We start from the raw sequence: 15122 nt of genomic DNA, 5'->3' as shown, positions 1-15122 counted from the left end.
CCGGACCTCGGGCGTGGCGGGGCCCTGCCCTGCGGCCGTGAGGCGCCGGCGGAGCTGCCGGACCGTAGCGGCGTTCCCGCCACAGAGGTTCGGGCCGCGGGCTCGGGGAAGGGGCCCCGGATGTCCCGGCTCCTCCTCGGCCTCCTCGCGCCCCCTGGCGGCCGCAGCTGGACACGCGGCACACTCTGAGTCCGTTCCCGCCTGAATCGGAGCACCAGCTCTGAGCGCCTGCCTTGAAGGGGGAGAGTCCTGGGGCAGCCAGGGCTTCACGGGACAGGGCAGAAGAAAGGGAGCCTTTCAACCGAAGGCACCTCTTTCAGGGTCTTCAGATGCAAGGGAATAACTGAGCTCCTGGTCAAAAGTCCCCAGGAACAACCTCACTACTTCTGAGAGCACTTTTGCTCGTGACTTCTGCAGGTATTAGCTTAATGCTCAGCTAGCCCCACCACTTGAAATAACTTGAGTTAAATGTGATGAGGAACCCATCTTTTCAAATACAAGACTTGCCAAAGTGTAAGAAAGATGTAAGTGGACATCTTGCTCACTCAGAATTAATAATATCCTCAGGCTCTTGCTGCAAACGCAAAAAGATCAAGGTCTTGGGCCTTGTTTTACCTAATTCTCACAATGATTCCATCCTCTCCACTTCCCACAGTGCTGTGTGCATGTTCTCTAAGCGGACAGAGAAATCAGGAGGCAGACGTTCTAGTGAAAACTGAAGGCAAGGGGTCCTAGCAGCTGACTGACTGTCTCCCTCCTTCTCCACCCCAAGCAAGTTAGTTGACAAATACTGTCAAAGTCTTCACAGTGAGTGGTAATTTTATGTGTCAATTTGGCTGGGCCAAAGGACTCTTATATTTCAAACACGGGTCTGGATGTTGCAGTAAAGGTAGTTTTTAAATGAGGATTGCCAGTTTGATCAGTAGAGTCTGAGTAAGGTAGATTATCCTCCATAATGTGAGTGGGTCTCATCCAATCTGTTGAAGAGATCAAAAGGGAAAAGATTGACTTCCCCCAAGGAAGGTGGGAATCCTGCCTCCACACTGCCTTTGGACTCGACTGCATCAACCCTTCCCTGGTCTCTAAGGCTGCCAGCAGCCACCCTAGTGATTTTGGGCCTGCCCAGCCTGTACAGAGGATGAGATGGTTGGATGGCATCATTGACTCAATGGACATGAGTTTGAGTATACTCTGGGAGTTGGTGATGGACAGGGAGGCCTGGCATGCTGCTGCTGTCCATGGGGTTGCAAAGAGTAGGACATGACTGAGCGACTGAATTGAACTGACTGAACTGAGCCTGTACTTGTTTGAGCCAATTCCTTAAAATGCCTGTCTGTCTCCCTCTCTCTCTCAGATACATAGATATAAAGACGTCTATATCTGGCTGGCACCCAGCTCAGTCCAGACTCAGTCCAGCTCATCCCTCTTGCCTACTGCAGAACCTGGCTTCAGCAATTCCCCTCTCTTGTCTTTTAAGTTTTTGCTCTAGTAGATGATTTCCTTCTGCGTAAAACACATTGTTATTTCATTTCTCTTCCAGCCACTACTCTCTTTGGTCTTTTTTTTTCCCCTTTGGTCTTTTTGTAACAATATTCCTCTAAAGAGTTGTTAGCACTCTTTCTCCAGTTCTCTCCTCCCATTCTCTGTTTGCCTTTTTTATCGTGAAATACAACACATATACAAAAGGTGGGGGGGGGAGGCAAAAATAGAACCATACTGCTTAATGATTTATTTGAAGCAAACACCTTTGCTAAAATAGCACCGAAGCCTTCCTCAGGCCCCCTCCCACTTCCCTGTCTGCCCCCAAAGGTAGCCACCACCCTGACTTTTATGACCAACACTTGCTTGATTTATTTTATTGTTTTGCCTTTTAGGCATGCATCCCTCAACACTGTAGTTTTACCTGGTTTTTTAACTTTAACAGTAGGATAATTTTAAAAATGGATTCTGATCCTGGCTCTTTTCATGCAATATCATGTTAGTAAAATTCACCCATGTTGACAAATGTGACTGCATTTCATTTATTTTCATTACTTTATAAAACCCCATTGTACTAGTTATCTATTGCTGTGTAACAAATTACCCCAAGATTTAGTGGGTTGAAACTAGCATTAATTATATCACCTATGTCCTGAAAGTCAGGGATCATTTGTGGCTTACCTGGGTATTCTGGCTTTGGGTGTCTCGTGTAGCTGCAGTTAAGCTGTCGCCTGAGATTATAATCACTGAAGACTTAGTCTGACTTGGAAGATCCTCTTCCACTTTCACTAACATGTCTGTTGACAAGAGTGTTGCCACATGGGCCTCTCCATAGGGCTGCTCATGACATAGATTCCCCAGAGCAAACAGTCCAAGAGAAAAAAAGAACTGATTGAAGGCGCTCCCAAGATGGAAGCGGCACTGTTTTGTGTGACCTAATCTCAGAAGCGACACACTGCTCCTGTAAGCTGTTGATCACACAGATCATCCTGGTCCAGTCTGGGAGGGGACCACCAAGGGTGTGAGCACCAGGAAGCAGGCATCACTGGGGGTCATCTTGGAGGCTGCCCACCTCAACCTTTGTCTAAACATAGAAAATTTGATTTATCCATTCTATTATCAATCAATATTTAGGTTACTTCTAATTTGGGACTGTTCTGAATATGGCCTCTGTGAACATTCTTGTACATGCCTACTGGTGCATATGTGCATGCATTTCTGCTGGATAAATTCCTAAAGGTGTAATTTCTAGGTCACTGACTATGCATGTCAAGTTTAGTGTGTGTGGAGGGAAGTGGGGTATGCCCAATCATTCAGTTGTGTCCCACTCTTTGCGACGCTGTGGACTGTAGCCCGCCAGGCACCTCTGTCCATGGGATTTCCCAGACAAGAATACCAGAGTGGGTTGCCATTTCCTCCTCCAGGGGATCTTCACCACTCAGGGACTGAACCAGCGTCTCCTGCATCTCCTGAATTGGTAGGTGGATTCTTTACCACTGAGCCACCTGAGAAGCCCCATCAAGTTTAATAACAAATGGCAAACTGTTTTATATAGTAATCTACAAAGTTGCAAGCCTACCAGGAGTAGATGAGATTTCTGGTTGTCCTCAATATCACTTGGCATTGTCAATCTCTTCAACTTCTGCCATTCTTGTGAGTCTGTAGTGATATCACACTGTAGTTTTTATTTTCATTCCCTGATGGCTAAAGGGTTTGAGCATATTTTTGTGTGTCTTTTTGGACTTTAGGATACAGTGTTTTGTGAACTGTAGTAGATATGGAGACATGGCACTCAGCTCCTTCTTCAGGAAGGACTTACTGCCCAGCGGCAAGGAGTGTGGTCCCCAGACAGCCTCCAGCCAGCGGCTTCTTCAGGGTCAGCCGCAACAGCAGAGAACCACCTTGTCAGAGGTCATGCTTTTCCTGGGAAGCTCACACTCTGACTGAGCAAGTCACAGCTGCATCAGCCTGACACGGGACCCAGGACACGCCAATGAGCAACCTCCACTGGATTAGCCTGGACTTTGCTGGGCCTGCCTCGAAGTTCAGCTCCTTTCTCCTCCCAGACCTGCTTCTTCTCCCTTTTGTTCACAATAAGCATCTTGATTCTTAATAAACATCTCATACCACAAACTCTTTCTCATGGTCTGCTTCTGAAGAACCCAGTCTGTGACACAAAGTGTCTTTTTAAGCCTATTGCCCATTTTCCTATTGAGTTATCTGCCTTTTTTTCTTACCAGTTTTGTCAGCATTTTTTATTTAATATGAATGCAAGTCCTTTGTCAAATACATGTGTGGCAAATATCTCTCCCACTATGGGGCTTGCTGCTTCATTTCTTTATTGTGTCTTTGAACAGAAGTCCTTTATTTGGATATAATTCAGTTTCTCAATTTTCTTTCCTTTTTAGACATGCTTATTGTATCCTACCCTAAGGTCATGAATATATTCTCCTATATTTCAAAAGCATTCATTGTTTTCCCTTTCAATTTTAGACTTACATGCAACCTGGAATTAATTATTGTACAAAGCATGAGACAGAAGCCTTGCATCTTTTTTTTTTTTAACCAAATGGATTTCCTATTGTCCCAGCACCCTATTTTGAAAATGCCTTCCTTTCCCCCATTGTCTGCAGTGCCAAACTGTCACATATATTAAGTGTGTGAGTCTATCCACACGTGTGGGATTGTTTCTGGATTCCAACTCTGAGTCATTGGCCTCCTTGTCTGCTCTGGTCCCAATACTGCACTGTTATAACTACCATTTGGAATTTCAAGCCTGCTTGGAGTAGGGTTTTTCTCTCCAATTGTTCCACTGAAACGGCTCTTGTAGAGATCACCTTCTACCTTCAAAATATGCACATCCCAAATCCAAACACTGCAGCCCACCTCCACATGGCTGCCAGCCCACAGAAGCCCCAACTTGGACAAAGGGAGAGCTACGTAGGGATAGAGGCTTCTCTGGCGGCTCAGACTGTAAAGAATCTGCCTGCAACGCAGGAGACCTGGGTTCAATCCCTGGCTCAGGAAGCCCCCGGAGAAGGGAATGGCCACCCATGCCAGTATTCTTGCCCGGAGAATCCCATGGGCAGAGGTGTGGGGCTACGGTCCATAAGGTCATAAAGAGTTGGACATCACTGAGCAACCAACACTTCCGTTTCTTCATACAGGCGTACCTAGTTTTATTGTGCACTTTTTTTTTTATAAATTGAAAGTTTTTGACAACTCTCTTTCAAGAAAGTCTATCAAGCCCCTTTTTCTACAGAATTTGCCTACTTCATGTCTTTGTGTCACAATTTGATAATTCTCACCATATTTCAAGCTTTTTCTCTATAATATTTGTTGTGATGATTTGTAAATGTAATCTTTGATATTACTACTGCAAAAAGATTGACTCGCTGAAGGCTCAAATGATGGTGCTTTAGCAATAAAGTATTTTTAATTAAAGTACATATGTTTTTTTAGACATAATGCTATTGCACACGTGCAAATATAAGTTTTATATGCACTGGGAAACCAAAAAAAAAAAAACAAAAAACCTTGTGACTCACTTTGTTGCAATACCTGCTTTGCTGCAGTGATCTGGAGCGAGGCTGCAGTCTCTGAGGTCTGTCTGTATATTACCCATTGCCTCATAACACATGTGAAAATTCCAGGGAGAACTCTTCAGTAACCTTCTGATTGGTCTTCTTACTTCAACTCCTCTCTCCTTCATTTGTTTTTTTTTTAAACACAATAGTCAGAGGAATCCTTTGAAGACATAAGCCAGATCCTGTCACTCCGCTGTTCAAAACCCAGCAGTGGCTCTTTCTTCACTCAAAGTAGAAACCAAAGTCCTTAAACGACCTTCAAGGCCTTTCCTGCTGTGCCCTTGACCTTCCATGTCTCTCTGAGCTCATCTCCTGCTCTACTCCCCTGACTCTGCTCCAGCCACTTTGATGTCCTCTTTGCTGCTCCCCACGCTTGCCAGCTGCTTCTGTCTTACAGCCTGTGTGTCAGCTTTGCCCCCTGACTAAAACACTCTTCACCCAAACATCTGCATGGCTAACTTCTTCACTCCTTGGCCCAAATGTCAGCTTTGAGATGAGATCCGTCTTGACCACAAAATTCAAAACCTGTTTTCCATCTGCCTGCTTTGCTTTTCTCTACTTTCTTTTTCCCATCACTCTTATCACCATCAATGTGTGCGTGCATGCTCAGTCATGTCCAACTCTTTGTGACCCCATGGACTGTGGCCCGCCAGGCTCCTCTGTCCATGGGGATTCTCCAGGCAAGAATATTGGAGTGGGTTGCCATTCCCTTCTCCAGAGGATCTTCCTGACCCAGGGGTTGAACGGGAGTGTCCTGAGTCTCCTGCACTGGCCGCAGATTCTTTACCACTGAGCCCCCTGGGAAGCCCTATCACCTTCAGTGATACTATATAAATGATCTGTCAATTATGTTTATTGTCCATTCTTTCTCCTCTTCTAGAATGTCCCCAGGGATCTTTGCTTTTTCTCTGTGTTGCTCTCTTTGCATCCCAAGCACCCAGAGCTGTAAACCACAGTCCACTGTTTGCTTGTCCTCTGCCTCTCCCCTCTAGGCAGTGATGGGCTTCCAGTCACGCCCTGCTATTGGAAGCAGCGGTGTGCGTTGAGACATGGGGATTGTTCAACGTAGCCCCTGTGAGGCAAGGCGCCTGGGTCCCAGCTCCAGGTCTGTCACCAACTGTGACGGGTCGCTTCTCTTACCCACATCTTCGTTTCCATGTCTCTCCCTCAGGTCAATGCCCTGCCCTCGGTGGGTGCAGATGGGAGTGCTACTTACTCCAAAGCAGAGTTGCAGACAGAGGGCCTCAGCATGTACACTCATTACTTCCCACTGTAATACCACCCAATGGAGGTAGCGCCAAGACTAAAAATCCATGGATTTTGTTTCCATACCTATATCCCAGGCTCTTTTATTAGGCTGTGGAGGGGGTTGAGGGAGGGGAGGTGTGGGCAGGCACTTGGTTCAATCAGATTGTTAAGTACCTAGTACTAAATGCAAAGAAAACTTTACAAATCATACCAAGGGAGATGAATTTTTTTTCTCGTTCTAAAAATTATTCCTTCAACATACCGAGACAGTCACAATTCTACTCAAAATACAAACCGAAGCTCATCTGAAATGTGCCGCTCCTGAGGTGTCATTCCTGACACTGAGCGTGATATCCTGTCATTAAGTCAGAAGACTTGAAAGATGTGGGGGCTCAGTGTATAAAGAAATAATGCTGTGAGTCATAACACTAGTTTCATCTCCAATTCTCAAGAGCACCCTGCTGAAAATCGCATTAATCCTTATAATTTCCATGATAATAGACCCAGATCAGCACTTGGTGAGTGGGGTGGAGTAGGTGGAGCAGGATCTCCTCCTTGGGATGGTGAAGGAACTGCGGAGTTCTGAACGGGGACTTGGTGGGGAGAGCTGCAACTTCGATACTTGGAAGGGATGCCCTGCTCCCCTTCAAATGGGGGCACCTCTCAGTGTTCCCCTTTCTCTCTCTCACTCATATATGTGTTGTCATGTCAAAAAGAGGAACTGTAGGCTTCGGGAAAAATTTGAAAAGCTGATGTCGGCAACTGAAGTCGCAAGATAAGTGGCAGAGAATCAAGAAATTTAAAAGCTGGAAACACTGTGGATGTGATTATAAAGTAGACTAACTTTACAAAGATATAGATGTGGATTAATTCTTAAAAATGAGGGAGGCTATAGTTACCCCTGTAATAATACTGAATGTCTCCTTGGGAGTCCTCAGATGCACTTTAAATAAAAATCATGATTTTAAAAATTCATTCATTAAATTATAGTCTCATGCTTAATTTTTCATCAAAATAATCAGCAAATGTGACTACCCTCCCAATTTATTTGGATCATCTCTAAATACTTTTCACAGGAAAAAAAAATAAATATTCTTTCAAAGGATGATCAGATGCCGGCACAACTGTTCAGAAGAATATTTCAGAGGTCCCTCGATTATTTCAATCAAAGACGCTCCAAAGACTTCTTGAACTTGGGTAGCATCTTAGGAAAAAGGAATGGCAGTTCTACAAGGATCCAGATTCACTTGGAGGCACACTTTCAGTTTGTTGCGAAGAGTGCGATTTAAGAAAGAAGGTGGATGGGTGTCAGCGGAGCACACGTTTTGGGCTGAGATTTGGGGGAAAGGAACAGAGGCAATTATCAGAAGATTTTATGGTTACAATATATAGCAACTATAGTGTTCATTTTTAGACACTCTTTTTCCACTGTCACACTGCTCTGGATTCAATCTGGAAAATTCTGGACTTTTAGTTGGCACACATGTTAAGTAAACTGTCTTCAACTGTAACATAAAATTATCTTTGACAATAAAACATTTGTGAGAGGTATATTGTCAAGGAGGATGGTCTCACTGGTCCTAATCTGCACTAAATAGAACTCAGTCTGTTTGAAAGTAAGTACCCCATGTGCTCAGTCGCTTCAGTCCTGTCTGACGCTGTGATCCCATGGAGTGTAGCCCACTAGGCTCCTCTGTCCATAGGATTCTCCAGGCAAGAATACTGGAGTGGGTTGCCATCCCCTCATCCAGGGCATCTTCCCGACCCATAGATCAAACCCAAGTCTCTTGTGTCTCCTTTATTGCAGGCGGATTCTTTACCTGTTGAACCATCAGGGAAGCTCATGTCTTTGTAGAGATACTATATAATCTGAATTCCAACTTTTGAGAGACAATTTTCTATAGCTATCTCATGTTTCTGCAAACCTTGTGAGCAGAGGCACACTGCTTTTGTTTCAAACTATCCTTTTATATTTGCATAAGGAACAGCCTTGGAAGAAAGAGTACCTCCCTCTTGGGCAGCTTGCTTGCATACACTTTAGAAAGAAGGTTTCTTGAGCTCAGAATTCCTCAGTATATGCAGCTTCCACCTGGGCTGCTCCACATCGGCCCCATGGAACTTGGGGGACAGAGGAGTAACTAGACAACAGGAAGCCGTCTGTGATGCCTCTGACTTGGGGGTCTCCTGTCTTCTGCCAGCATCCATGACACTGCAGAGAGTGTTAGCTTGCACAGAGTCAGACCCTTTCATGGTTTTTGACACTTACCATCCAAAAACTAATTTCGTACAATAAAAGGATTTCTTTGTCCTACCCGACTTCCCACTTCTCTCAGGCAAACAACCTGATACAATTCTAGCACAATTAATAAATGTGGATTGTCTTCTGGAGTTTGCTGCAAAGGGGCTCAATGAATCAAGCCAGAAAACCGAGAAGTTTAATATATTAAAAGACATATATAAGAAAGAAAACACTAAGGGGGAAGGAGGTAAGCCTAGAAGGTGATGATAGAAATAAATTACACAGCCTGTCTTTAATTTTGGTTGTCTCACAAACTAAACCACTCTTTTGCTAAAGAAAATTATAGCCTTATCGCCCTCTACCAGAACCAAGCTAGAAACTACAGCAAAGTGGTTTAAAGTTCTTTCTGAAATTTGCTCATACCCTTTGTGGTATCCAGGGGTTTCCCAGGTGGCTCAGGGGTACAGAATCCTCCAGCCAATGCAGGAGACATGGGTTTGATATCTGGGTGAGGAAGATCCCCTGGAGAAGGAAAAGGCAACCCTCTCCAGTATTCTTACCTGGAAAATCCCATGGACAGAGGAGCCTGGCGCATTACAGACCATGGGGTCCCAAAGACGAGGACACGACGTGGCAACTTAACAACAAAGTGGTATCCACTGCAGCAGTTATGCAGAATTTAAAACATAAACTTCAGGTGTTCACGAAGGTAAAAGGTACCCAGCTGCCTTTGCATACCAAGCCTGCCAGGTTAGTGCTGGACCATCTAGTGCTAAAGAGTGGACAGCCTTCTCACACTCACCTGCCATTTGTAGCAGCCACGGACTGCAGGGACCACGAACAGAGCTGCAGACTCTGCTGGAAGTCCCTGGAAGCCGCACCTAGCACTTCTGCCCTCATCTGTTCCACATTCATTCTGTGGACGACAGCTGCTTAGAACCCTCTGCTCATCTATTAACCCTGTCAGCATACCTACTCAGTTCCACCTCAGAAAATAACCACTTTGCTACACAGTGAATGCCGACCTTTTGACTCTAGCAAAGGAGCATCATCTTGCGAACTCAAATGGTAAGTACTAAAACCCCAAACCTTCATTTTTAAATAATGGCATTATACCAACAGGTTAAACGGCACTACAGCAACACTTTAAAGCATTATATCCAAATATTTGATCAAGCATTGAAATCAGAAAAGAATGTCTAATACGCCAATAAATGTATTTATTTATAAATTATAGAAGTGTACAATTGTACAATATATTATGTACATTATAAAACACACAAAAATAGAAATTTAAAAGGTTGAGATTAAATACAAACAACCACTTTAACATTTTCCCAATAGACTGATTACTGCATACTCCTGGGAGGTACACATCCCCACCTAAAACCACAGCCCTAAAGCATGCCAATGATTGCTAGATTTGAATTTTTAGCTAGTTACAGAAAAATGTACAAGATCACAGCTTTTTTAAGTTTTGCAAAATAGCCTGAGCATCAAGTTTAAATGTTAAGATGCTTGATGCTAACTTTTTAAGACATGATTGGACTAATCACTGCGCAGCTGGTAAAATGTCACATTACAGTTCACTGATAGCTGTCTCAGTTATCATAGGGCAGATTAAACTGGGGATTCTATGAAGTTTAATATTTGAGGAGGAAATGCTTTAAGGAAACATTCAAAACCAACAAACAGCTAGCACCTAAAAATAAAAAACCCTCCTCTGCCTACAATGGAAAAACAAAAAAAAATGCATTCCAAACAATGGCCATTAGAATGCAAATGGATTAAAATAGATTGCTATACATTTGCCTGACTTAACACCTGTGAGCCATAAGAAGATAAATTCTTTTAATAGCCCCGGTGTCTGATTACAGACCTGGAAACACTGAAATTCAGTAAACAGGTGGTGAACAATGAACAACTCCTCGAAAAATATGTGCGACATGGAATTACGTTTGAAATTACAATTGTTGCTAAGGACCACTCCAGCATCTGTCTTTGCTTGGCTGAAGCAAATGACTGGATAAATGTTGTGGTCAAGAATTACATGCTCAGAGCCCCTTCACATTCCTCCACACCCTTGCTCCCCTTTCCCACATCAGCCGGTTGGTGTCCGCCTGCTCTGCTTCTACCTAGGACTTGAGCTTCCCCTCTCGCAGGGGATCCTGCAGCCAGACAGGCTCATCCTTCTCCAGCACGCAGTGCAAGCTGGGGTAGAGAACACAGTTATGTTTTACACAGAAAACCTTATTCCATGTACTCCTTAATTTAAAAAAAATTCACAAAAAAATTTTTTTTTAATTTTTAAAGGCTATAAACACCTGACTTTGAGACTGAGATATGCACATAGGGCTTCAAACAAGTTGTGCAACAAAAATTTATAACTGAAAGACTTTCACTGATGGTCTCCTCTGGAGGAGTACCTTTTAATAGGTACCTCACCAATTCAAAAAGATAAAAATACTACACAATGGCTTAATTTCATAAAAAACCACTTTCACTTTACATACATACACTGATGGTTTTCATCTATTCTGTTGACAAAATGTCAGTGTTTCTTGATGGGACCAAATTGAAACTACACTTAAAGAAAGTTTCATTTGATTAAATACACACAAGGGTAAATTAGTTATTACATCTCAAGAGAAGTAAAGAGGGGATGCAGAGTTCAGAGACTTGCTGGAGAGAAGAGAATGATAAAATGAAAGTTCAGTCATTTCACTATGGCAATATGGAAAGAGCTTACTTAAAGCACTCATTAGAGGAAAATGTGTTGTTGGTTGCCAAGTACATATATATCACACAAATGGCAAAGCAACACAGACCAGTAGGATTTCCTAATGAGGTGATGCTATTTTTATTTTTAAGCATTGTGGTGAATTACTAGGTTGTGAAATCCTCTAGTCTTGAGAAAGAAGCCAGTAGTTTGAATAACTTGTAAAACCTCTTTTATAAGACAAAACAGCCACTAGAATAAGTACTTTTCTTGAAAAGTATCTTTCAAGAAAATCAGAACTGCACACACTACACTTTGTTTCATTTGCTCATTTCCCTTGCCTTCACACCACCTGAGTTTTCTCTAACCTCTCCTTTCCCTGGATGCTACTGGCTGGCCCACTCCCTTCCATCTCACTTAGGTGACCAGCAGCTTCCCAGCAAAACCTGACTTGAAAATTAAACCTACCCTCTACTTAAAAAATGAAACAAATCCTCACAAACGAATCAGTGGCACTCCTGCTTGCCAAGGAAGGGTCTCACTAACACTTTTAAAACAAAAACAATGAAGGCTCCAGAGAAAAAATCTGCTTTGACCATATTATAGGAAATACTACATCCCAAATTTAGAACCAAAAAAAAAAAAAAGAATTCATGCTTTGGTTAAGTTTCAAATTTTATTTCCAACTACTGCAGTAACAAAATACCAGTGGTAGTTCTGCATGGGAAGTGGCCACCTTTCAAGTTTAGGCCACAAATTAGTATTCTGACAGCACTTGGATCTATGGAGATTTTGATACGGGAGGATTATTACCATCAGTACTATAATATAAACTTATGTTTCCTCCGTGTTTAGTAACAAAAATATTCATTTTACCTCAATACTTCATCATGTACACATTTCTACTCTTTGTAAGCATGATCCTTGCAGGCTGTACTGTGGGAGAGTGTGAGGGGGAAGTTCCCCCCAATCACAAGTTTTTCTATAGTACACAGAAACAGCAGTCACTTTAGCAGTCATGGACAGTATTACTAAATTTTTAGTTGAAAAATAAAAGAATGAGTTCTCCTATTATCCCTTTCTGGGAGTAAAAAGACACACACCATTACAAACATAAAATGAGTCAAACTTCTATTTTATTGACAGGAGTCCAAAATGAATACAAAAAAATGCCTCCTTTGCATGTTATATTTTACCTTAAAAGGCTTCTGATAGAGTCAGGTAGATTAAAAGCTAAGAATGTATTTCAGCTTTTATAGTGACCTTTTTAAAAAGGTTTAGTAACATAAGTCACCAACATCAGAGAACGTATGGTCCCACAATCATTTTTAGGTCTATAGCTTATAAAAAGAATTAGATCCTGCATTGATCTGCTAAAATAGAGGCTTAAAAATGTTTTAAGCCATTAAAAGCCATTTTTATAATCTATCTGGTAACTCTGGGCAATTAAGAAAAGGAAAAATCCCAAAATGTAGCCCTCTAGATTATGTGGAATGTGACAGAATGCCAACTTATGACCAAGATAGGCAAAAATAAAATGTTTAAAGCTATGAATGGAGCTATTATAAATAGTCTTATATCACTGCAAAATATCAGTAAATGAATAATAGAGCTTATAAAGACATTAAAACTTGAGCAGATGTTACTTAAAACATTTGTGGTGTTTATCATACACACTTTAATGTTTGTTAAAACTAAAGCTAAACAAAGAAAGGTCACTCATTTATAGATTGTTTTTCATGTACCTTTACTTTTACTGGGACCATAGATGATAGATAATACATAGCCCACACTTCTGGACAGTTGTAACAAAGGGTTTATTATCATTTGCGGATGAAATAAATGCACCATCCCATACCTGAAAGGCTTTCACAAACCTTAAGCATTTTTCAGACTGTACCAAGGCACCACCACTGCCTTGGTAACACGCCCATTTCTAGTAACACTTCCCTCAACATCAGTTCTGCACTGCTTTTGGTTTATTATACACTTCTAAAACAGCAAAAACTTGCAAAGATGTGCACATATTGTGGTCCATGCGTTTACTGCTTAGTCATCATCTTCCTCCTCTTCTTCCTCTTCCTCAAAGCTGTCTTCAAAGCCCTCACTGTCTTCCTGGTCTTCATCCCCCTCTATTGCTGTATCCCACTGTGGGTGATTTTCTGGCACAGGCTTAGCCTCATGAACTTCCAACTAGAAAAAAGAATTAAATGCAGACATTAGAAATCTGGGGAGGAATAATGGAAGAAATATCTGGGAAAGAAAAGGTTTTCTTTGACAGCAGCACTTGTAAAGAAAAGATTACATCTTTTAACTCTAAATTTAACACATTTAAGAAAAGATACTCATCCACAAAATAAAAACTGAATCTAGGAACATGTTAGTAAAGTTAAGTTTCTAGTGTAGTTTAATAGTATGATTTTACAGGAGCTATATACTATTTATTCTGCAGCATGAAAGATGAATAATTCTGACTCTTGAGCAGGAACACTGTTCTTAATAAGTCTTCTGTGGATGGAAAAAAAGTTCAAACATGACTTCCAAAGAGGTATCTGCAGCCTCCAGACTACTCATGAAATTAACATCCTATAGCCAATGGGAAGAAATACAGTGCCCTCATGGGGAAAAAAAGCCACGCCTTTGCTGGCTCCTTTCAGTTGAGGCCCAGTACACAGTGTAACACTTCTTCAGCACAATCTCTCCAACACAATAGCATGCCTTTATAAAAAGCTCAAGAGATTTCCCTGGTGGCTCAGGTGGTAAAGCGTCTGCCTACAATGTGGGAGACGCAGGTTCAATCCCTGGGTCGGGAAGATCCCCTGGAGAAGGAAATGGCAACCCACTCCAGTACTCTTGCCTGGAAAATCCCATGGACACAGTCCACAGGGTCGCAAAGAAACGGACATGACTGAGCAACTTCACTACTTGCACTTTCACAAGTGAAATGGTAACATCGATGCGAATGTGCTTCAACTGATACTCACACAAGTGTACACTCTAAAATTAAATACATGTGCCTTTCTAAAGAAAACAGAAACCATCTGGTGAGGCCCTATAAAGGTATGGCACATTATAGTATATTAAAATTATCACACTGGTAAGTTATACTCAAGGTTCTAAATTATCATACTCCTTTAACACAAGTTTATTATTGAGAGCAGTCCATCAAGTGTATTATATTAAACTATGAGAGGACCTCTTTCCCTGTTATTCTACATTTCAAAATTAGAAATGCTTCCCTAAGATGTAATACACTTATTCAAATAGACAACCTTATTTTTTTAAGTTCCCTTTATTACCTCAAAAATGTATAAAAAATTTTTTTGCATGGTTTGATTCACTCTTTTTCTCTGTGTATCTCTCTTCTTCCTTCCTTCTCAGGTATTTGAAAATTTCTCAAAAAGGAGGAAGTGGTAACTTTCATTTCCCACACAAGTATAATAATACAAATCCATACCCACCATAGATTGAAAAAAAATTCATTTTCAAAAAAACTTTATTATTATAGTTGATTGACAGGGTGTATAGCAAAAAAAAAAAAAAATCAGCTATACATATACATAAATCCATTCTTTTTTTTTAAAAAAGAGTCTTTTCCCATATAGGCATTACAGAGTATTGAGTAAAGTTCCCTATGCTATACAGCAAGTTCTTATTAGCTATTTATTTTGTATACATAGTAGTATGCATATGATCAATCCCAATCTCCCAATTTATTCCTGCCCCCTCACTTTATCGCCCCAGTAACTGTAAGTTTGTTTTCTACATCTGTGACTCTATTTCTGTTTTGTAAGTAAGTTCATTTGTAGCTTTTTTTAGTGTGCACATACAAACAATATCATATGATATT

At 41.6% G+C, this 15122-nt stretch overlaps 1 protein-coding gene across 1 annotated transcript in view; it reads right to left on the bottom strand.

Annotated features, from left to right (window-relative positions):
* Positions 1–9751: 9751 nt before the first annotated feature.
* Positions 9752–15122, bottom strand: part of SEC63 (SEC63 homolog, protein translocation regulator) — a 72536-nt gene continuing 67165 nt past the window's right edge. Inside the window, exon 21 of the mRNA XM_043889884.1 lies at positions 9752–13465. Coding sequence (XP_043745819.1) covers positions 13322–13465 — 144 coding nt within the window. The 3' untranslated portion in view covers positions 9752–13321. The remainder of the gene's footprint in view (positions 13466–15122) is intronic.

Source organism: Cervus elaphus, chromosome 28 (genome assembly GCF_910594005.1).
Source record: "Cervus elaphus chromosome 28, mCerEla1.1, whole genome shotgun sequence".
NCBI lineage: Eukaryota > Metazoa > Chordata > Mammalia > Artiodactyla > Cervidae > Cervus > Cervus elaphus.
The sequence above is the reverse complement of the archived record's forward strand: the minus strand, read 5'-3'. Positions and strand labels throughout refer to the sequence as shown.